A 25,108-nucleotide genomic window follows, 5' to 3' on the forward strand; every position below is an offset into this window, starting at 1 on the left:
GTGACCTGACCAGAAATCGAACAGTGACCTCCTGGTTTATAGGTCCACCACTGAGCCACACCAGCAGGTTGACAAGTGTTTCTTAAAGGTTAGATGAATGTAGAACCTGAGACCCTATAGATGAGCTTTATATACTCATGTTAAAATTTACCGGTAGATGTTGCACTTTGAATCTTTTACCATACATGGTTTTGTATATCATGCATTGGTCACTTGAAAAATACTGATTCATTGGGCTGTGCAATTTTCCAAATGTTGATACATTTCATCATACAGTATTTTAAAAATCACATTTGTTAATCAGATCTCATCAGAAATGCCTGTATTGGGAAATTATCAAGCTCACAGTGGTAAATAAGTTTTCCAAAATTCCAATTTTTGTATGAAAATTCAAATTTTATCCTTTGCAGTAAATACTGTGTTTTCTTCTTGAAGTGATGGGCTCAAGAAAATGCCTTTTAAACACCCAAGTCTGCGTGAACAGTTGCCAGTTCTTCCCAGGTGCCAGGGGCAGCAGCAGTGAGTGCTGCTCACATGCAAACACGCATGTAAGTGCGTTTCCTGGAGACAACCATGATACTCCCCATGTGCAGATGTGTTTTATGCGTGTTTCCCTTTTGTCCCACATTAAAAAACGTACTTGCAGGTTGAAATTTAATGAAATAATTGTTATTGCTTCATCAGGACATTCTTTTGAGAAATTGGCTTCTTAAAAATTTTGTCAATCCTCAAAGATATAGAGCAATTGGAAGGGAGGAAGGGGAGACAGGAGAGGAAAAGTGACAGAGGAAGAGAGATGTGAGAGACACATCAACTGGTTGCCTCCTGAATGATCCCCCACCAGGGCCAGTGATTGTACCTGCAGCCCAGGAATGTGCCCTTGACTGGTTATCGAACTGTGACTTCCTGGTTGACAGGTACTCAACGACTGAAACACACTAGCCAAGGCCTGGCCTTTTTTCTTTTCTTATTTTTTTTTACAGAGAGGAAGGGAGGATAAAGTTAGAAACACCAATGAGCTGCCTTCTGCACACTCCCTACTGGGGATGTGCCCACAACCAAGGTACATGCCCTTGACTAGAATTGAAGTTGGGACCCTTCAGTCCTCAGGCCAACGCTCTATCCACTGAGCCAAACTGATCAGGGCCCCGCCCCGCCCCGCCCCTCTTCCTTCCTTCCTTCCTTCCTTCCTTCCTTCCTTCCTTCCTTCCTTCCTTCCTTCCTTTTCTTTCTCTCTCTTTCTTTCTCTTTTTCTTTCTATCTCTCTTTCTTTCTCTCTCTCTCTTCTCTCTCTCTCTTTCTTTCCTCCCTCCCTCCCTCTCTCTCTCTTTCTTAAAAAATGTGTTTTATTGATTTTTTTACATAGAGATGAAGGGAGAGGGATAGAGTTAGAAACATCAATCAGCTGCCTCCTGCACACCCACCACTGGTGATGTGTCCACAACCAAGGTATATGCCCTTGACTGGAATCGAACCTGGGACTTTTTAGTCTGCAGGCTGACGCTCTATCCACTGAGCCAAACCGGTTTCAGCGATTAGGTACAACTTGGGTGTCAATGTCCAGATTCCTGTTATAGTGCTGGAAACTTTACCCACCATTGCTTCTATTCGATGAGAGCAGATATTCACATGGTGAAAAGACAATTAATATCCTAGTGTTAATATGAAATAGTTTAACCCAGAGGGTCTCAGGGACACTCAGACACTTGCAAATTACACCTTGTGAACTGCTGAAACAGCATGAGAGAGACATACAGTATTTGTTTTAAAAAATATATATTTTTATTGATTTCAGAGGAAGGCAGAGGGAGATATAGAAACATCAATGAATCACTGGTGGGCTGCCTCCTGCATGCCCCACACTGGGGATTGAGCCCACAACCCGGGCTTCTGCCCTGATCGAGAATCGAACCTCTTGGTTCATAGGTGGATGCTCAACCACTGAGTCAAGCAAGCTGGGTGAGACATACAGTATTGACATCACCCCTTCAGCTTCTACTGTAAGCATAAGGCACAGGAAGGTTAGTTCAGGTCCTGGGCAGATGGAAGGCCGTTAGCTGGGCTGATTCACTTAAAACAGACCCGCCCCCAGCCCTCTCCTGGGAAGGCTCACACATTCGCCAGAGCAGATGCCCAATGGGATGTGAGGTGTGCTCCGGGGGACTCAGATGGAAATCAGGAAGGCTCTGGAGGACAGGAGGAAGTGAGCCAGGACCTCCTCAGGCAGACTGTGGGAAGGGCACTTTTAACTGTGGGCACTGTCCGAGCAAAGGCATGGGCTGTGAAGTGTAAACGGCCCCGAGGAAAGATTGGGGAGAAGTGCAGTTTAAGGTCCAGTGGCCCAAGATCTAGGACGCTAGGCCTGTCAGGGATGTAAATGTAAACCAGGAATTTGGACTTGATTTAGCAGGCAATAGAGAGCCTGTTAATGATAGGTGATCTTATATTTAAGGCAAAGGAAAAAAAAAATTAAGGTACTAACCTGAGTAAAAGTTTAGGGATGTTGACAAAATAGTCAGATGTCTAGTTATAATATCTAATTTATTCAGTTATACATGCATGTTTAAAATAACATCATATACAATACAGTAATACAAAATATTGCTTTTCCCCTCCATTCACATTTCAAGTAAAAATTTTATTCCAACTCTCTACATGCATCCTGGGTGTCAATGTCTTCATCATTACCTAGAGCCACGGCCCTGCAGCGTCTCCCTCACTGGTCTCAGCTGTCTGGGAGGCAGCGTTTAAAACACTCGGACGACAGAGTCATCGGGAAGTCTGATCCACACCGTGACGCTAGGACAGCCCGCCCCGGCTTACCGTGGAGGTGCATGTGTGTGATCCTCACAACAAGCTCGCTTATTGCTTTTGAAATTGCTCTTTAAAAGGCCGGTGTACAAAACTTTTACAATAGCGAGGGAATACCCCCTGGAATAGTTACCAAACTTCTTACCTCCCTCCTTTAAGTCGCCCGTAGGAGGAGCTGCTGACCGTGCCCAGGCCAAGGAAGAGGAGACACGGAGGTAGAGCAGTTGAGGAGGACTGCGCCTGGGGACGGTGTGTCTGCGAGTGAAGTGCGTTTTGGGGACAGAAAAGGAAGGAGCTCTGGGTTGGTTTCTTGGGGCGAGAAGGAAGGGATGACGAAAGGTGGGTGTGGACAAAGACTTGGAGGAAGACAATGAAGGGAGTCCTGTAGCCAAGCAGATGGTGGAGACAGTGGCCCAGGGAGCGATGGAGGAGGGAGCAAGAATCCAGCCACTGGCCAGGAGTGGGTGGCCCCGGACAATGCTGGTCTGGCTGGGGAGGAGTGGCTGCCCATGTCAGGACGGGGAAGAAATTCCACTCTTGAGGGAAAAGGTCCATGCAGATGTCCTGGGGAAAGACTGTGGGTTACAAAAGGGGGGCCGGTCCACTTAGACTTTGCAGGCCCCCTGCCTCCCAGCAGGTTCCTTGCTCCCTTCCATAATGGGAAGCTGACGAGGTGTCATTATTTGCTTTCTAGACAGCAAGGAGAGCAGGGAGAGTGTATGTCCTGGTCTGCTGCTGTATCCCCAACAAGTAGAATGGGCACAAAACAGGCCTTAGGAAACGTGCTGAAGAAGGAAAGAGGAGGGAAATTGAAGAGGAAAGAGAGGAAGGTGGAGGTGCCGTCAGCCTAAGTGAGGGACTTACAAAGGACAGCAGGAAGAGACAGCAGGAAAGGCATGGCCAGGACCTCAGAGGGCAAAGGCACCAAGGCCCTGGGGGACACACTGGAAGGACACGGACCAAAAGGTGCCACTGGAACCTGGGTGTGATCCCAACAGCCTCAGGTCTCAGCCAGGAGGAACGTGTCGCCCGCACCGTCTCCAGCAAAGGCACTGGGGCTGGGGAGCTGAAGTTGGTGGGGCCAGGACTGGCCTCTGTGGTCTTGGTCCTGTGCGCTGACTGAGACAGTGAGGTGTGTGGGTGCTCTGGGCTTTGATAAATATCTGAATACTAATAAAGGATTTATGTGCTTGTTTGAGTGGATCATGAGTAATAGGTCCTCAATTATATTTTTGAAAAGCATGGGGTTTCCCAATAAAAAGGAATGAAAATATTCACTTCCCAGTCTTGAGACTTTAAGGCAGTGATTCTCAAGTGTGGTCTCCGGAGCAACAGGGGCGGCATCTGGGAATCTGTTAAAAATTCAAAGTCTCAGGCTCCACCCCAGACCTACTAAGTCCCACTAAAACCCTGGGGGCGAACAAGGTCTCAAGGGAACCCTGATGCACGTGAAAGTTTCAGAATGACTTTACGGTAATGGATGAGATGTGTTTAATTTGTATGTATGTGTGTGTGGAAAGAGCATACACGTTATTTCTTGAAGTTAAATACACTGGGGAAACAATGGTTAATAATATTATATAGGTTTCAAGTGTGTAATTTCATGCGACATCATCTGTATACTGCATTGTGTGTTTACCACTGAGAGCCAAGCTTTTCGTCAACATATATGTGACCCCTTTTCCCTTTACATAGGTACTCACTTAGAAACTTTGGTCTTAAGAGAGGATTTTATGAATTTGACCCTAAAGCCAATGGAAATAAAAGCAAAAATAAATTAATGGGGCTATTTCAAACAAAAAAGCTTCTGCACAGCAAAAGAAACTATCAAAAAACAAAAAGGCAGTTGAACAAATGGGAGAAGATATTTGCAAACAGCTCCAAAAGGGGGTTAATATCTAAAACATATAAAGAACTCAACTCCACATCAAAAAGACAAATAATCCAATTACAAATGGGCAGAGGACCTGAACAGACACTTCTCCCAAGAAGACATACAAGTAGTCAACAGATATATGAAAAGATGATCAACTTCACTATTAGGAAAATGCAAATCAAAACTACAACGAGATACATCTGTTAGAATGGCCATCATCAACAAGACAAGGAGAGGATGTGGAGAAAAAGTAACCCCATTCACTGTTGGTGGGAACGTAAACTGGTACAGACACCATGGAAAATAGTATGGAGGTTCCTCAAAAAATTAAGATTGGAGTTACCATGACTCAGCAACTTCTCTTCTGGGTATTTCCCGAAAAACTTGAAAACATTTATTCTTAAAGATACATTCAACCCTATGTTCACTGCATTATTCATGGTGGCCAGGGCATGGAAACAACCAAGTGCCCTGCGACAGAGGACTGGGAAGGAAGGTGTGGTACGATACACAATGGAACACTGCTCAGCCATAAGAAAAGACGAAATACTGTCATTATGACAACATGGAGGGACCTAGAGAATATCATGCAAAGCAAGTAAGTCGGACAAAGTCAAGAACCATATGATTTCACTCATGTGAGATACACAACTAAAAGCAACAAATGAATAAGACAAACAAAAAGTCAAAGTACGGTGTTACCAGAAGGAAAGGGGGATGTGTTTAATTTTAAAGCCACAGCCCCTACATTTTTCTTAAGCACTGATATCTGCTGTAATAGTCTTTGTGAGCACCAACCAGCAGCAAAAGAGAGCAGCCAACAGCTGGTGGTAGACAGAGCCGTGGGGAGGAGGGCAGTCTTGCCGCCAGACTTGATCCCTTGCTGAGTCCTTGGAGAAATGCCGTTACCCCTTAAGCCTCAGCCTCCTCACTTACAACACGGGAAAAGTGCTGTTTAATATTGTCACACGGGTCAGGTGAGACGGTTATCATTGCTATCAGCAAAGTGCAGCTCAGGAGTCCATTCCAAATGGCATCAGCCTAATAGCTGCTAGGCTTCCCCAAGGCAGAGACGAACTCACAGTTCTTCTATTTGTAGTTCCTAAGAATTCACAAGTCCCCTACCCTGCACAGCCCCGGGGCCTCCTCTAAGCCTTACCCTGTGCAGAGAGACTTGCCACCACTCGGCCTCAGACAGCAAGGTGCCACCTTTGACTATCAACACCACTGAGCATCTGGTCTTGCCGTGAGCAAACGAAGTGGCACAGCAATGGGTCCTGAGGGGCCCTGGAAGGCAGGTGCTGAAAAAGGGTGAGGTCAGAGGTCACGGGAGGGTAGAGACCTTTAAGGAGAGGAAAATGTATGACTTCCAGTGGGACTTTGGAAGGACAGGGTGTTAAACAGGCTTCAAGAGGTCATTTTGAGTAAAAAATACCAGCACACATTTCTTATGGAACTTCCAACTTTTCTCTCCTCCTCAGTAGAAGGGAAGCTCATTTTACTCCTTCCTGTGTTTTTGCACTGATGCCTGCACTTAGGAGACATAACCTACTTCCGCGGTGGGTGGCATGTGGGCCTCTTACTGCGATCCAGGCGAAGGCCAGCTTAGAATCACTCAGGGGTGAGCCCAAAGGTACATTCCAGGCAGGAACCTCGGCACTTGCTCCTTGGCAAATCCTGGCTCCCTGCAAGCTGAACTTGAGCCCACTCTTTCTAGGCATCGTGCCCACCCCCCGGGGCCCAGCGGCCCAGCCTGTGCTCCTGTAGGTGCCCGGTGGTCCCGGTGGTAGTAGGGGGGATGCACTATTGCCCTGAGGCAGGGGCTTGTTTATTCCAGGTGAGCTCCAACACCCTGCCTGGGCCTGACTAGGTGGTTCGACGTTTGCACCAAATTACGAAGGCAGAAGCACCACCCTATGTGACAGGCAAGCAGACAGCTTCTGCCTCTGAACAAAAATGCCCCCAGACCTTTGTTGCCACTGGTGCCTCCAATGCCCTGCCCCGAAGCCACAGTACCAAACTCCTACTGGGAGCCAACCCAGTCCTGCCTGTGCAGAGGCCTGAGCGCCTCGGTGCGTGATCACAGTGACTGTCAGTGGGTCTACACTGTAACCTTGAAGGGTTCTGCTGGGATTTACGGCCACTCAGCCAATGGCTAGAGACCGCGATCAGCATTTACAAATGTTCTAATTATTGCCCTTCACCATTTTAAGTTTGTATCAGTTACTCATTAATAGAAATATCCTGTATTTTGGGGGGCTTATTACAGTTGCTAAAAGTAGCGATGGTTTGTCCTTCAGGATGCTGGGAAATACCAAAGGCCTGAGTGCTAATGGGAACTATCCCACAACAGGGCAAGTACTGGCCCTTATCCTGGGCAGGGAACTTGTCCCTGAAAAAGAGGGAGCATCTTTCAGGTCCATTAGCTTAGGATTCCATTTGGAGAGAATACAGAGTGACTGAGACTGACTAAGGAAGTATTCTCCAGAGTTCAGTGGTACCTGGCACACACAACCATCAGTAATTAGAGCAGCCCGGGAGCATTTTACGAAGGGCCTTTTGAGTGCACACAACAAAAGCTCACTTTGCACTGATTTCAAAAAGCCAAATCCATTCTCAGGCTGCCTGAGGGTTAATGGCCTCCACAGCAAGGCTCTCCGGCTGGACCTGGACCCCAGCAGGTCCTCAGGGCTACCAGGGCAGCTGCTTTCTCAGATCGCTTTCTCGCTGTATGTCTACTTCTAAACCTCTCTGCCTGTCCATGCAGTGCTGGCTAAAGTGTCCTCACTTTTTTTTTTTTTTGCAAAGTCTGGTATCACTTATTCCCCCTGCAAAATTCTTAAGATAAAGAATTTTCTTGGGCATGTTTGGACCAGGAGTTCAACCCTGTTCAGCTGACTGCTGGGTGAGAGAGGAGAGGTCCGTACTCCTGTGAAGAGTGAGGGCATGGTCCAGGCGAGCCAGGCACGCACCTCAAACAAAGTCATTAGAGTGAGGCCAGCCACTTCAGGTGTTCAGCTATCAGTACTGAACTGAAACAGCAAAAAGTGTGTAACTTTCTGCAATTCAGTGACCTTCCCCTCCAAATCCCTACTGAACTAGCCAAAGTTTCAGTTCAGTAAACTACTTACATTTCATAAAGCATTACTGAATACTGAAGCCAAGTAGAAAGCTACAAAGTGTTGCTTCCTGTTTATTGCTCTTCACTGGGATCATATCTGCTTCTTACTTTTATCAAATCTCTCAGGAGTAATAAGGAGAGATTAAGTTGCAAAGCTATCACTTTCTTACTATTTTCCTAACAATTTGCATTGATCTCAACAACATAAGGATGGATATTTAACTAATTCCTTGAACTTATAAAAGCCTTTCCAGGGAATTACATTTTTTTTTTTTTTTTTTAATCCTCAACAAGAATATTTTTCCATTGATTTTTAGAGAGTGGAGGGGAGAGGGAAAGACAGAGAAATATCGATGTGATAGAAACACATAGATTGGTTGTCTCCTGCACAATCCCTGACCAGGGCCTGGGCCGGGGAGGAGCCTACAATACAGGTACACACCCTTGACAGGACTCGAACCTGGGACCCTTCAGTAAGCAGGCTGATGCTCTACCCACTGAGCCAAACTCGCTAGGGTGGGAATCACATTTTGTGGGCACACTGCACATAGTCTGGAACACAGTGGGTAATCAAAATAAGTACAAGGATCTACTTTAGATCACATATTAAATATGGCAAATGTTTCAGGTCACATTCTGCTTCTGTCCCATGGCAGGTGGGGCAGACAAAGTAATCGAGTCTCAAACTTACTATTCTTCCTAGAAGAACCCTATAACTACTAAAACCCCTAGCTCAGAGGCACAAAACGTACACAAAGAACTGATCAGATGATATCTTAATGAAAAGCACTAATTTAAATAGCCTAGAGCTTCACAGAAACTGTTATTCCAAAGCATGCAGAGGCAGCAAGAGTCACCCAAAACGACTTTATCCTATGACCTTTATGTTGCTTTTCTTTGACTTAAAGATTGAAGCAAAGTGAAATGGATGGAAATATTTTGTTAAAGAACAAAATGAGTTAGTCACAGAACATACACCTCATAAAACATTAGGTCTAAGTCCAGTAGTGGCTCATGTTCTGGGTTTTTGTAAAGCGAATGGAAATATTTGGAAGAATCTACAATTTTAATAGAAGAGCTATAAATGCCCTGAAAGCAGAAAGTTGACACAATTTTAAATATAATCCAGATATATATTTAAAATCAAACACAATTAAATAGAATATGGTTTAAGTACATGAATACTTCAGCTCTAGAAGAATAACAGAGGTGGTACACAGTACCAAAAACTTACACACAGCCTCTTGGTTCTTCTGTTGATGAAACAGTGTGCCTCTCTCTATACAATCAAATATTGCAGTGGAATAAATTCTCTATTCATTCAAGACTTTCTCAAGGACAGAGGTGATTAATAATTATATATATTTATATATTTATATATATATATGTCTGTGTTGTGGTTTTTTTTGCAAAGTCTAAGCACAAGCAGTCACACCTAAGAACACTTTCCCCTCAAACAGTCTCACGCCAGCGGAGTGTGTTCACCAATGTGGCAGCCCATCAGCAGACCCAGGGGCCGATGGAGCCGAAGTGCAGTGAGGCGTCCTCTCACCGTCCTAGAGAAGGCAGAGAGGCCGCCCGCTGCATGCTTTCCGCTCAGAGCAAAGGAAGGGGAGGCAATTAAAGTGAGTGCTTTTCCTCCCCCAGATCCTGCCCTCTCACTTTGTTAATAAACATTGCTCAAGGTACGACAGGGGGAATCTGGAGTGACCACTGTGATGTGTTCTGAAGGGAAGTTAGATGACCTGGAGCACGAACTCCAGCGGAGCAAGTCCTGATGCTTGTAGCACAAGAGATTCGCCCTTTGGTCAGCAGGTGAGAGACCAGCTGTAAGTATACTGCATCTCAGGAGTCATTAAAATGTGAAAATTGGATACTGTCACCAAAAGGAAGAACAATGTCACTCGGACTTGACCTGTGACATATCAGCTGCCTTCCATACCAATACCTCTGTGCAGGCAGACTACAGTGCGCCTCGCCCTGTGACATGGGAACAGGGTCTGAGCGCCGCACTGCCACCCCAGCTGCCCGGCTCTCTGAGGGGCTGACTCCCACTGGTGTCAAGAGGCCAAAGCAAAGCACCTCTGGTACCTCCTTTCCGATGCCATTAAGGGTGGGTGACCACTACAGACTGTGCACCAACTATCAGCTCTGCGCTTACCTGCCTGCCGCAGGATGGTCCCTGTCTATTCCAGTGGACTAAAACTCTCTCATAGATGGGTTATTGCCATAGAAAACTACTCATTTTCTAGTAATGTAAACAATACCACTTTGTCTCTTTATGACTTTCGCTGTGAACATCACGTGCAGCAAATACATCTACGTGTCACTCTGCTTCTGGTGGAAGTCAGGATTGTCGGCTATTCTTGCTGGAACAACAGCTGAGACATCAGAGAAAAGAAACACAGAGCTCTGTTTTCATGGGCTGTGTTAAAAATCCAACCAAAGGAAAACGTCCTTATTTTTCAAAAGCAGATTTCCTTTATCTCAGGGACTGAGTCATAGCTGGAAGAGAAAACAGAAAAAGAAAAAGGTCAGGTACACTTCAACCAGGGATACATGATGTTAACAGACTAAGGAAGAGGGGAACCAACACTTAGGAATGTTTACTGTACACCAGTTCCGACCACGACCTGTGAGGTAAAACTCTCCTATTATCTTTACTTACAAATGTGTGAACGAGAGTTCAAAGAGGTTAAGTAACTCACCCTAAGGTTACTACGGAACTAGGACTGGCACCCAGAATTGCTTTTATCTTTCCGTTTTGGCAATAGATATTAGAACAAAATATCTACTTTCTGACAGACTAATTCTGCCTCTAGGAATGAACTCAACAGCATACTCCTAAGAGAGGGCAAGGACTTGCATACACAGAAGGGAAGTTAGATGACCCGGAGCACGAACTCCAGCGGAGCAAGTCCTGATGTTGTAGCACAAGAGATTCGCCCTTTGGTCAGCAGGTGAGAGACCAGCTGTAAGTATACTGCATCTCAGGAGCCATTAAAATGTGAAAATTGGATACTGTCACCAAAAGAAAGGACAATGTCGCTCGGACTTGTAAATGCTCATTAAGTGAAGGAACCACGATATGAAAGTCCAATGCCCTGGAAGAAAAATGACCGCACTTGTGAGGCAGAGTGCCTGCTTGCTCGCAGGACAGGGAGGAGCCAGACATCATGATCCGTGTTAATTGTGAGACGGGACTTCCACACAGGAAACGACTTAGTAATGCTCGTAAGGCAGTTTATGTCCAATGCCAAGTACTCTTTAGGCAAATGCAGATAGCAGATTCAAAGCAACACAGGACAGAGAGGACTTCTCACATTCATAAAAATCAGAATGAGGGGTAGAAGGGGATCTTATGAGATTTTTCTTGTCCAATTTCTCTGATCTACTTACTGGTGAGAAAAGAGACGGCAAAAGGTCACACATGTTGACTAAAAATGCGTTAAACTAGTATTGCTGGCCTCGTGTTTTTTTCACACCAGTACTCTGCTGATCCCCAGAGGACATGCAAGACAGACACCCTGGCTAGCCAAAGAGAAGGCCCAGCAAGCTTAAAAAAACCCCAAATAATGAAAAATATATGTGTATCTAAAAAATAAAAAGCACATGGTAATAAAATCTGAATATACCTAAGATGAAAAGCCTAATTTTATAAATCTGCTTTCCAAAATGGTTTCTTTTTCTTTTTCTTCTTCTTCTTTTTTTAATCCAGTGGAACCTCAGTTCTTGGTCTTAATTTGTTCCAGGCTGTTCGAGAAGTGATTTGTTCAAAAATCAAATCATTTCCCTCCTGTCAATTAATTCGTTCCAGGCCTCCAAACAATTCCCCGTTTTAACCCTTCTTATATACAGTAAAAGTCTAATGCACTATTTAATCTATAAACAAACACTCCATTTCCTAAATTTATAGCCTTAAAGGATCACTTCCAGCACTCATTCCAAGAGTCTTTCATGATTCATGAATCAAGAGTCTTTCATGCTTTCTTCTGTTGCTGTCACTGGCTACCTGCTTTTCATTTATCCAAATCAACAACAGGTTTTAAAATATATATATATTGATTCCATAGAGAAAGGGAGAAGGAGAGTGAGATAGAAACATCAATGATGAGAGAGAATTACTGATCGGCTGCCTCCTGCACACCCCACACTGGGGATAGAGCCTACAACCTGGGCATGTGCCCTTGACTGGAATCGAACCTGGGACCCTTCAGTCTTCAGGTTGACGCTCTATCCTCTGAGTCAAACCAGCTAGGGCTCAACAAAGTTTTTATACCTCTTCATTTGCTTGTGATCATTGTTTCCTTCACACCCTTAGCAACTTTAGCACTCTTGATGGCCTCTTTATGTTTTAACTAGAGACTCGGTGCATGAAATTCGTGCACTTGGGAGGGGGTGTGTCCCTCAGCCTAGCCTGCACCCTCTCCAATCTGGGACCCCTCGGGGATTGTCCAACTGTCGATTTAGGCCAGATACCTGTTGGATCGGGGCTAAACTGACAGTCGGATATCCCTTTCACAATCTGGGACTGCTGGCTCCCAACTGCTTGCCTGCCTCCCTGTCTAACTGCTCCTAACTGCTTCTGTCTGCCAGCCTGGTGACCTCCCAACTACTCCCCTGCAAGTCTGATCAATGCCTAACTGCTCCCCTGCTGGCCCAGTAGCCCCCAACTGCCCTCCACTGCAGGCACAGTCACTCCCAACTGCCCTCCTCCAAAGGCCTGTTTGCCCCTAATTACCCTCCCCTGCAGGCCCGGTTGCACCTAACTGCCCTCCCCTGTCAGCCTGTTCACCCCTAACTGCCCTCCCTGCCGACCATCTGATGCGAGGGCATAATGGTCAATTTGCATATTACCTCTTTATTATATAGGAAATTGTGCTCATTTATCCAGCAACACCAACAACAAAAAACCCACAAAAATATTCACAGCACAATTTCCTGAGATGTTATGGTAAGCTGACTCATATTAGCACATTCTCTCTTTTGTTTGTGGCCTGAGAGACTTTCTGTCTTGCTGATGTATCAGCCAGAAAGGGTTGTCAGGTAGAAAACCAAGCTCTTTTGATAACTGAGACATTTCGGCCCCCCACATGAACAACTTGGTTGAGAATGCATTGTTCAAGATGTGAGATGTTCAAAAACGGAGGTTTGACTGTATTTTTATTGATTTTTAGAGAGAGAGAGAGATGAAGAGAGATGGAGGAAGAGAGAAACATTGATGTGAGTGAAACATTGATTGGCTGCCTCCTGCATGCCTCCCATTGGGATGGGGCCCCAAACCTGGGCATGTGCCCAATTGGGAAACCAGCCATCAACCTTTCAGTGCACAGGAAAATGCCAACCAACTGAGCCACACCTGCCTGGGTCCAAGATAGTTTCTAAAAGACATTTTCATATTCAAAACATTTGACCATCAACATAATGGGGAATCATAAAAACAACTACATTGCACTTTTTTTTTTTTTAAAATATATATATTTTATTGATTTTTTACAGAGGAAGGGAGAGAGATGGAGAGCTAGAAACGTCGATGAGAGAGAAACATTGACCAACTGCCTCTTGCACACCCTCCACCGGGGATGTGCCCGCAACCAATGTATTGTACATGCCCTTGACCAGAATCAAACCTGGGACCTTTCAGTCCGCAGACTGACGCTCTACCACTGAGCCAAACCAGGTTCGGCTACATTGCACTTCTTAATACACCTTTATCTTGCTCTCTGCTATTCTAGGTTTGACTGAGCCAATAACATTAAATATAGACAAAAATTATCAACCTCATGAAGAAAAAAAGAGAGTCTGTAAAACAGAATAGAGCTTTGGCAAGAATCAGCTCAGGAAAAAAAAAAATTAAACCAAGCTCTGTATATCAACTGTAATTGAAAAATTAAAGTTAACAAAGTTAAATCAAGCTCTGCTAACGATAGTTCTTAGAGTGAAATGTTGGCTAGAAAGTTAACAAGGAAAAAGTGGTATTGGACCTAAATCTAAATTCAAGCCCTCCAAACTATTGAGGGTTATATGGGATGTTATTTGAACATATTTAATGATTCTTAATTTTTGGTAATATAAATGATAGAGGAGTTTAATGACTTCACAAAAAATATGATGAGAAATTCTATCACATTAAGTTTTTGTGAATCAACTGAAGTTAGCGAAAGTAACATCGCTTGAACTGAGGTTGAACTGAGAATGTTTGGCTTGAAGAACAGAGTAGGAGGGGACTAAGTGGCTGTCCTCAATTTCTTTTTTTTTTTTAAAATATATTTTATTGATTTTGTACAGAGAGGAAGGGAGAGAGATAGAAAGCTAGAAACATCGATGAGAGAGAATCATCAATCAGCTGCCTCTTGCACACCCCCCACTGGGGATATGCCCGCAACCAAGGTACATGCCCTTGACCGGAATCGAACCCGGGTCCCTTCAGTCCCCAAGCCGACGCTCTATCCATTGAGCCAAACCAGTCTCGGCTGTCCTCAATTTCTTAAAGGTTACTTGTGTGGTTCTTGTGGGCAAAGCCAGAACTAGCTGCTGAAGCTACAGAGAAACAGAGTACGTATTACCTCCTGGCAAGTCAGAATTTCCTAACCACACCCATTCAATTCCCTCCTTCTTCAAACAGCACTACTAAAGCCCACACTAATCCAGGGAATGAAAACACTGACAGGAGAGGAAACAACAAAGCGCAGGAGCTGGAAGCAAGAGGAGTGGTAATGGAAAAGGGAACAATGCTGAGAAGCAGCCTATTTACACGTGGAGCTCTGCACGGCCTGCAGGTTGGTGTCACTAGTAAGTGGTGTCACCAGTACTTACCATGGTAAAGGGAGTAGGGTGGATACAAACATAGGGATTTCTTAAAAGCCTGTTTTTAGAAATTAACACTCTACAGCCATTCTACAATTCTGATCAGCCCAAAAAACAACACAAGCAGAATAATCTGAGATTGCTTCTCTGAGCAGATTAAAATTTAGGGTCCTACATTAGGCATGACAAGGACAAGTGTGCTATACTGAAGAGAGTGATTGGGGTGGGGGGAGCTGTAAATAATGAATACTGAGCCTTCTCTAGCTTTTTCCCACTTGGCTCCCAGAACATAACATTGGCAGTCTGATCTCTGTCCTCCAGGCAGGAGACTGGTACAGATTTCTCTGGGGAATATGATCAGTCCAACAATAAAGATCTTAGTTCCCGCCGAAACAGGTTTGGCTCAGTGGATAGAGCATCGCTGAAGGGTCCCAGGTTCGATTCTGGTCAAGGGCATGTACCTTGGTTGTAGCACATCCCCGGTAGGGGGTGTGCAGAAGGTGGCTGGTCTATGTTTCTGTCTCATTGATGTTTCTAGCTCTCTATCCCTCTCCCCCTTCCTCTCTGTAAAAAAAAAAAACCAATTAAAAAAATATAATAATATATAAATAATATATTTATAATATATATATATATTTAAATTTTTTTTAAAAGAACTTAGTTCCCGAAGGGAACCTGGGTAGTTTAAGTTTCACTTATTAAGAACCTGCCAAAATTTTTTTCAAAGTAACTGAAGCATTTTACATTCCTACCAGTTGTGTATTAAAGCTCAAATTACTTTACAACCTTGCAAACACACGTTACTGTCAGTCTTTTTTAGTTTTAGCCATTCTATTGGGTATGTAGCTGTATATCACTGTGCCTTTACTTTGCATTTCCCTATTGACTAATGATGTTGAGCTAGTTCTATGCATATGCATATTGGCCATCTGTATATCTGTGTGTAATGTCTGTTCATATCTTTTGACCATTAAAAAAAACATCAGATTGTTGCTCTTCTTAATGAGTTTAAGAGTGCTTTATATTATTTTGGATACAATTTCTTTATCAGAAGGATATTTGCCAAATATCTTCTCCCAGTTCACAATTTGTCTTTTCATTTCCTTTACAATGTCTTTTAATGAGTAGTTTTTAGTTTTGAAGAAATTCAGATTATCAGTTTTTCTCTTTTATGTCTCATGCTTCGTATGACATAAGAAACTTTGCCTAACCTAAACCACAAAGATGTTCTCCTATAAGTTTTATTGTTTTAGTTCTTACATTTAGGTCTGTGATCCATTTGGGGTTGATTTTGTATATGCTATAAGGAACAAAACTCATTTTCTCCTCCAATTTCCATATGTATATCTCGTTGTTTTTATACTATAAACTAAAAAGACAATATTTTCCTCATTGAATTACCGTGGCACATACAGGGCAAGAGTAGGCTTACAGTTGTTGGTATGGAAAATAATTCAATAATTAATAATAATAGTAATATAAAAATAAACTCTGTTTCGTGCACTCACAACTATAAACCTACTTTTGCCCCACCCTGTTTATAAAAAAATCTATTGACTTCATATTTAGGGTCTGCTTCTGCACCCTATTTGTTCAACAATCTTTATGTTTACCCCTATGTAATATCACACTGCCTTGATCATGTAGCTTTATAATACGTGTAAAGCCAAGTAGTGTTAGTCTTACAATTTTGTGCTATTTTTTCACAACTTTTTTTTTGTTATTTTAGTTCATTTACACATCCTATAAATATTGTGATGATCTTGTCAATGTCTATTAAAAAAACCAGCCAGAACACTGAATCTATTAGTAATCCTATATAATAAAAGGCTAATATACAAATTGTTCCCTCAGGGGTTCAACCACTTGCTATGATGTGTGCTGACCACCAGGGGGCAGCATGTAATGAAGGAAGGCTCTGGTCAGCACATAACAGCCAGGGAAGGGAAGGCCCTGGTCAGTCCTGATCGCCGGCCAGGCCTAAGGACCCTACCTGTGCAAGAATTTCATGCACCAACCCTAGTCTTGAATAATGTAAAACATAGTAACTATCCTATCTAATAAAAGAGTAATATGCAAATTGACTGTCACTTCAAGACACTGTCTACTAAATTTAATGCTATAAGTTTCTAAGAACTGCTCTAGCTATATCCTCCAAATACTACTTTATTTTAATTCTAATTCAATAAAAATATTTTCCAACTTCTCTTTTAATTTCTTCTTTGACTAATGAGTTACCTTGGCCAAATATTTGGGGATTTTCCACATATTTTTCCACTAAAAAATATATATATTTTATTGATTTTTTTACCGAGAGAAGGGAGAGGGATAGAGAGTTAGAAACATCAATCAGAGAGAAACATCGATCAGCTGCCTCCTGCACAACCTCTGCCCAGTGGGGACGTGCCTGCAACCAAGGTACATGCCCTTGACAGGATTCGAACCTGGGACCTTTGAGTCCGCAGGCTGACGCTCCATCCACTGAGCCAAACCAATCAGGGCTATCTTTCCATTTTTTATTTCATGTTTAATTCCTTTATGGTCTGAGAACTGTACGATTTAAATCCTTTAAAATTCATTGAAACTTGTTTTACGAGCCAGAATATGGTATAATTTGGTAAATGTTCCATGTAATTGCCAAAAAGAATATGTGTTCTACTGTTGCTGGATGCACTGTTTTACAAATGTCATTTAAGTCCTTGAGGAATTGACCTTTTTATCAGATAAACTAGAGGCCCGATGTACAAATTTGTGCAAGGGGCTCGGCCCTCGAGGCCCTGGCTGCCTCGTGGCCCTGTCCACTGGTCGTTTGGAAGGTCATTCTGCCGTCTGGTCTAATTAGCATTTTAGCTCTTTATTAACATAGGATGTCCTTTGTGCATGGTAATATTCCTTATTTTTTTGAAATTTACTCTGACTTATAGTAACATAGCTATTACAGTTTACTTGAAAAAAAAGTTTTTATTGATTTCAGAGAGAGGAAAGGAGAGGGAGAAAGAGAAACATCTATGTGAGAATGGAACATTGATCAGGTGCCTCCTGCACACCCTGTCAGAAACTGAACCACAACTTGTGCACGTGTCCCTGACTGGGAACCACACCAACAACCCCTTGGTGCATGGGACAATGCCAATCTACTGAAGCACATCGGACAGGGCTAGTGGGTTCTTACAGTAGAGGTGGACCCTTGAATGATCCTGGGGGGCAAGTGGCCACAACTGCTTGTAGCGCTGAAAACCAGCATATAACTTAAGCCAGCCTTTCACATACATGGATTCCCAACTGCCAATTGACTTTCACTGAACACTACAGGTATTTTTAAAAAAATATATTTTATTGATTTTTTTTTACAGAGAGGAAGGGAGGTAGATAGAAACATCGATGAGAGATAAGATCAGCCGCCTCCTGCACACCTCCAACTGGGGATGTGCCTGCAACCAAGGTACATGCCCTTGACCGGAGAATCAAACCCGGGACCTTTCAGTCCGCAGGCTGATGCTCTATCCATTGAGCCAAACCGACTTTGGCACTACGGGTATTTTTTGTTTGTTTTTTTTTTTAAATCCTCAACCAAGGATATTCCTTCATTGATTTTTAGAGAGAGTGGAAGAGAGAGGGAAAAATAGAGAGAAATATCGATGTGAGAGAAACACATCAATTGGTTGCCTCCTGCACAAGCCCTGTCCAGAGCCCAGGCCGGGGAGGAGCCTGCAAGTAAGGTCTGAGTGGAATCGAACCCAGGATCTTTCAGTCCATAGGCTGATGCTCTATCCACTGAGCAAAACTGGCTAAAGCCAACACAGGTTTTTCAACTGCACGGAAAAACTGAACTGCAGTCAAAGGAAAAAATTTTATGTATAAGTAGACCTGTGCAATTCAAATCATGTTGTTCAGGAATGAACTGTATATAACTGGGTTTTGCCTTATCAATCTGATAATGTCTGTGTTTCAACTAGATTATTTAAATCACTTATGTTTAATGTAATTATTAATATGATTTAGTTTAAAACTACCATTTTGCTATTTATTTTCTATTTGTCCAATTGATTCTTTCTTCCTTTTCCTCCATTTTTTTCCTGAGTTCTTTAGTATTCAGTATTTTTTATGTAGTTTGTTTGCTACAGACTGGGTTTCTCCTGAGTATGAGTCGAGTTTTTCTGCTTCCGTGTGTGCCTGGTAATGTTTGATGGGATATCAGACATTGTATTTTTACACTGTTAAGTGCTAAATTTTGTTGTTCATTCAAGGAGGGTTGGCTTTGTTCTGACATGCAGCTGTTACTTACAGAGCAGTGTGATACCCCCAAACACTGCTTGGAAACCTGGTGAAGGTGCTTTATTCTGGGGCTAAACGAGCTCAGGCAATAAGGCACGTTTCTGAGGACACTCTCCAATGACTTGTGTATGACAAGATCTGTCCACAATCGTCAGTAGAAACGTCAACTATTGCTACCCCCATGTCCCAGGAATTGTTTAGCATGCTAATTTCCGGTATTCTCTCCCTGGCTGTGGACATTTTCACCCAAAACATGTACACAACCAAGGCTTGAAGGGACCTCTCTAAATATCTTTGGAGCCTTCTTTCTGCGTAGCTCCTTTTCTGGTACCCCGTTCTCTGCCTTCCAGCCACCTTGGCTTGGGCTCTCCAAAATTCAGTTTATGACTCGTCAATTTAGGAAGACTATGAACTCTGTCAGGTTTTCCCCTACCTGCACTTTAGAAATTGCTTCTGAGCAGTGAGCTATGGATCACCCCAATGTTATCCTTCTTTTAAGGATTGTAGCCCTCTACTTCCTGTTGCCCAAATCTGTTTAATTTAGTTTGTCAGTTCTCTAATTGTTTCATTTATTTTATTTATTTATTTATTTTTAAACATATTTTATTTATTTTGTACAGAGAGGAAGGGAGAGAGAGATATAGTTAGAAACATCGATGAGAGTCATCGATCAGCTGCCTCTTGCACACCCCCTACTGGGGATATGCCCATAACCAAGGTACATGCCTTTGACCGGAATCGAACCCGGGACCTTTCAGTCCCCAAGCCGATGCTCTATCCATTGAGCCAAACCGGTCCTGGCTAATTGTTTCATTTAGTTTGTCAGTTCTTTAATTGTTTATGATGAAAGGTTAATTCCTGTAGTTATTAATCCTTCAAAGGCAGAAGCAGAGGCTCTTTTATGTCTTTTTTTAAAAAAAATACATAATACCTGGAATCTAGTGCTTTTCAGTTTTGAACAAGCTATATCAGAAGAGAAATCATCCTTACCTTTGTAGACTTCTCTAATGGTTGATCATATTGCGCCTGTTGCATAACATCACTAACTATCATTTTAGCAATTTTCCAAGCTAGCTCTTCTTGGGCCTAAAAGAAGTAATGGAAACTGTTGATAACAGTTATTCATTAAAAGAATCAAGACATTCATTTCAGTGTTCTAAACACAACTGCATATGCATGTAGTTTCTCCCTGTTTAGATAAGCACACTGCCATGTCTGGGCCACCATCTGGCTATGATAATTAACATGCTATGCACTGTCTTCCAAAACCAGCCACCGGTACCTAACATCACACAATCTTCATGTTAAGTTCTCAAAACAAAACATTTTTCCTTTCCTACCCCCATCTCTCAATGTACTTTACTATTCAAAAAGGAGGCCTCTATTCCTGAAAGTCAAAATGACAGCAAGAAAGGAAGCTTTTGTGTCTACACTGATTACTGATGCCTGATGTTTGATAAAAACTTGATTACAAGGTTAACTGCCAGTGGCCAGAATCTCTGGGTTGATGATACCTCCATAGCCTCCGTCAGGCAATGATTAGTTGTTAAGAGGCCCACCCTTTCTTGTTACAATCTGGGTGAAGGAGTAATGATGTGCCATGCTGGTTCAACACGGCAACTAAAGAAAGAAATCTTGAAACCTTGGTCAGACAGGTGCCACTTATAAACAGGAATCCCTTTACACTAAAAGTAGCATTTACCTCATCAGTATTTCCTTGCACCCATTTCTTCATAGCTTGTGAGAACATGGATCCTAGTAAACAAAGCCAAAGTTGAATGTAAATTTCATGCATAATTTGACATAAAAAATGCTGTTAGTTACAAGCTACTTCCAGACATTGACATTCTTTTTTTTTTTTTTTGAGGGGTTGGGGTGCGTACAATCTCTAAAACATTAAGGAATACTACTACTAACAGAAACTGATTATGATGTCTCCATAATAAGAATATTTAACTGGAAAACATGCTTTGAAAACCTGTTTTCTGAGTTCTGGATTTTTCTTCTATTTGATACAAGAAACTTTTATCTGGTGTTAGATTTGCAGCAAACTAAAAGAGCAAAAGCAAACAATGGCTTAGACTTAATTTTGGTTAAGAATCTAGGAGATATAATCTACTTGTTTAGGTAAGCAAACCTTCCCACGCAACTTACAAAAGGGCTTCAAGAGTAGATTATGCTGCTACATGCTGTATAAATTAGCTGAGTAAATTTGAGTTTTAAAAGTTATCCTCTGTCCAAGTCATAGTACACCTCAGCTTCCTAGTAGACACAGAAGCCTATCTCCTACTGTACCCAGATGCCTTGGTGATTTTTCAGCATGTTTAAAAACTCAACCTACTCATCTCATTTACTTTCCATATGAAATCTGTCACCAAATTCTACCTTAAATGCAGTCTCTTAAGTTCCACCTTAGAAGTCTTATAAATGTGATCTTCTTTCTAATTCCTGCTACTATCTGCCTTCAAATCCTCTTTTTGCCTGTCATTATTAGCTAAACCTACTACCTGACTGGTTTCTCTAATACCAGTCTCTCCTCAACTCCAATTCATTCCAATATTACTGCCAGGACAATGCATCTAGTCAATATTCTGCTCAGAAACCCCTAATGCCTATATGACAGGAATTGGGTTTCTCAGTATGATATACAAGGGCTTTCGCAATATATGGCAGCTTTTTCTCACCACTGCATCCGAAACCAGGAACTGCCACTCCAGGGACCATGTGTTCACAATATCCTTTACAATTCCTTCTTGATACACTTTTCACATTTAAATTTATCTTGCTTGCCCCACAAGTAAAGTTCTCATACTCTCAGAAGCCTCTGAGATACACCCTTCTCAAACTCAACCCTTTCCTCTGTGCTCTCTTATCAGCGTTTCAAAACCCAAACTGGCCTGGTCAGTGTGGCTCAATAGTTGAGCATCGAACCTGGAACCAAGAGGTCAACAGTTCAATTTCTGTTCTATTCCCGGTCAGGGCACATGCTGGAGTTTGAGGCTTGTTATTCAGTAGGGGCATGCAGGAGGCAGCCAACCTATGAATTTCTCTTTCATGAATCATTCTATCCCTCTCCCATCCTCTTTCTAAATAGTCAATTGAAAAATATTAAAAACAAAAAAACAAAACTCATATTGAACCTATAGACTGGCAAATAATGAATACACTTTACAACAGCCTTCAGCAAAGAAGAAGGGAGAAGTGGAGCTGAATTGCAAACTATTGTCAAATGGGTATACAATCCTGTTGCCTATACCTTCAAATATAACCCAAATTTAGCCATTCTTCCACTACCGAATCCACCACCACGCCTCACGTAGACCAAGAATGTTGCTGCCTGACTTTTCCTCTTAAACTCCTACACTATACTTTCCAAACATCTGTTAAAACCACCCCGTTAGCCCTGACCGGTTTGGCTCAGTGGCTGGAGCGTTGGCCTTCGGACTGAAGGGCCCCAGGTTCAATTCTGGTCAATGGTATGTACTTTGGTTGTGGGCACATACCCAGTGGGGAGTGTGTAGAAGCAACTGATGTTTCTCTCTCATTGAGGTTTCTAACTCTCTATCCCTCTCCCTTCCTCTCTGTAAAAAATCAATAAAATACATTTAAAAACAAAACAAAACAAAACCACCTCTTTAAAACATAAATTGCATCATGGTACTGCCCTGCTCCAACATGCAATGTGTCGCCTGCACTTTAAAGTCCCGCCCATGGTTTGTGGTAACCACAACCTCATCTGCCTTCTGTCGCCTACCCTTTTCCTCACTCCTCTTCAGACATGGGTCTTGCTCTTCCCTGAGCTCTTAAATGTCAGGGCCCTTATTCTAGTTCCTTCTGCCAAGAACACCCTTCCCTCCAGAAACTGCCAAGGCTTACTGCCACATTTCACTCAGGTCTCTACTCAAAATGTACCTCCTCAGAGAGACCTCCCCTGACAACCACTGCTACAACAGCACTCCCCGCTACCCTTCCAATCATTTGCTCTGCTTGCATATGCTTCTGTGTAAGTGTATAAACACATGCACATGCCCTGTGTTTATCTACTTACTGTCTCTTCCACTGTAATATAACTCTTGAGGGCAAGAATTTTATTTTCTCCCCAATACCTAGAATGGCATTCATATTTTAGAATGAATGAATAAATCAAATGAAGAGACTAAAGGAACAGAATGAGCAGAGATATTATTATGGGGAAACTTGTCTTATATATCTTTACCTACTTATAATATACTTTAATTCAAATAAAACAAACAACAAACACCTAACACAGATACTCTAGAGCAGTAATACTTCTTCATGAACGGTCAGAGGAATAAGACCAGCTTAAAAAACCTAAAACAGCTCAGAGATTCTATTAATGTTAGAGACTCTATTATCCCAGCTGACAGACGCTACTCTACAATGCAGAGCGCTTCCGGGCCAGTACCCCCCCCCCCCGAGGCTGTCTAGCACTTCCTCTGCTCCAAGGCCACCAGCACCTTGTCCTAGTATTCATCCTTTACCCAATGAGAGACACTCCAAGACTAAGCTTCTTAATGGCAAGATCGGTATCTCCTAGCCTGCCCCGAGCATATGACTACACAGCAGCACTAAAAATTATTTAATGAATTAACTGTTGTATACTTTCTTTAGTCTTTACATTTTTCCCAATTGTGTAGCTCAGACTTTTCTGGCAATACAAAAAATAAAAATAAATTATTTGGACAAACTAATAAGGTGAAAGAGGTGAAAAGTCCCCTTTTTTGGTATATGTTATTTTAATAATTGTATTTTTATACTCCATCAATGTATATCTAATCCACAAGGAGATTGTTCACCAACATAAGTGGCATAATTCATTAGTCAAACAATCGTTACATTAAAAAATAAGATAAACACAATAAGAATGCAGTCCTATTAAATTCAATAGGAAAATTAGTAACAGCTCTTAATTTTAAACATACATCAAAATGGAGCATTTTTTTCTTATGAAAGTCAGTATCTTTTACTCAAGACAACTCAGTCAGTCAGTCCAATTACACTGAACAATTAGTCAAAAAGGATGTGTGTTGTCCTTCTTGTTTGACTCAGTGGATAGAGCATCAGCCCATGGACTGAGGGGTATCAGGTTTGATTCTAATCAAGGGCACATCCCTTGGTTGCAGGCTCAAGATCCCCAGCCCTGATTGAGGGTGCATGCAGGAAGCAACCAATCAATATGTCTCTCTCACATAATGTTTCTCTCTGTCTCTCCCTCTCCCTTCCACTCCCTAAAAATCAATGGGAAAATATTCTTGAGTGAAGAGTAACAACAACAACAACAAAAAAGAATTTGCGTTTAACTCTTAGAATTGATCAAGCACTCTTCTGCCAATTAAACAAAGAATCTGAATTTCATCTATTAATATTTCCCACATGTATTTCATAATAACTTTCACAATTTGGAGAAAATTTAACAAGATAAAGGACCCCAAGAAAATCTCAAGTCCAATCTGGATTGGGTATTTCATCATTAGATAAAAAAGTGCTACGTATTTTTTTCATATAGATATCTTCTGAATGGCAAAGCAAGTTCAATAATTGATTCAGAGAGAGAGAGACTATATAGAACTGTGATTACATGAAATCCTTGTATTCACTTATGACTATAAATAGCAAGGTGAAGTATATGGCAATTATTTCACAAAATAAACAGTTTAAATCTTAAAGGATCCTTCACTTACAGTCAATGACTAATGTGAGTAAAGGCTTAGTATTAAGTATAAGAACAGCACAGACCTTTTGATTTCTTCACATCAGGTTCAGGCTCAGATTCCCGGATGAACTGTCCCACATCACTGACTCTTCCAAACGTCATCTTCCTATGTAAGCATGAGAAGAATGTAATTTCTAACAATTAACTTTAAATTAAAAAGAAAAAACCAATTTTAAGTATCTCATGTTATTCATAGTGAGGCTTATTTTAAATAGAAAGCAAAATAATCATTAATTCAACGCAATTCTATTCAAATATCCTAAAAAGGTTTATGAAATATGCCAAGTTAACAGGTAATTCACATTTCTAAAATTCAAAGAGAAAAGACACAAGAATAGCCAAGGTAACTTTGTAAAAAGAGATAAAAAAGTAGGACAAAATGTCTTATTAAACTAGAATAACATATAGTTACTAGTATATAGTATGCTATAAAACTATAGTAAAAATGCAAAGTTAAAAGGCAAAGAACACAGTAAAACGTCTT

General features: G+C 42.0%; 1 protein-coding gene across 4 annotated transcripts in view; it reads right to left on the bottom strand.

The window, feature by feature from the left end:
* Positions 1–8,920: 8,920 nt before the first annotated feature.
* Positions 8,921–25,108, bottom strand: part of AKAP10 (A-kinase anchoring protein 10) — a 77,312-nt gene continuing 61,124 nt past the window's right edge. For 2 of the 4 annotated variants that reach the window (XM_036451918.1, XM_036451917.1), the window contains 4 exons: positions 24,648–24,730; positions 20,593–20,645; positions 19,881–19,976; positions 8,921–10,313 (listed from right to left, as the gene is read on the bottom strand). In XM_036451918.1, the coding sequence (XP_036307811.1) occupies positions 10,308–10,313; positions 19,881–19,976; positions 20,593–20,645; positions 24,648–24,730 (238 nt within the window). In that variant the 3' untranslated portion in view covers positions 8,921–10,307. Of the gene's footprint in view, positions 10,314–19,880; positions 19,977–20,592; positions 20,646–24,647; positions 24,731–25,108 lie in introns of those variants that run through there. The other 2 variants (XR_006742523.1, XM_045586513.1) reach the window with 2 other exon arrangements.

This window comes from Pipistrellus kuhlii, unplaced genomic scaffold (genome assembly GCF_014108245.1).
Source record: "Pipistrellus kuhlii isolate mPipKuh1 unplaced genomic scaffold, mPipKuh1.p scaffold_m20_p_23, whole genome shotgun sequence".
NCBI classification, from domain to species: Eukaryota; Metazoa; Chordata; class Mammalia; order Chiroptera; family Vespertilionidae; genus Pipistrellus; species Pipistrellus kuhlii.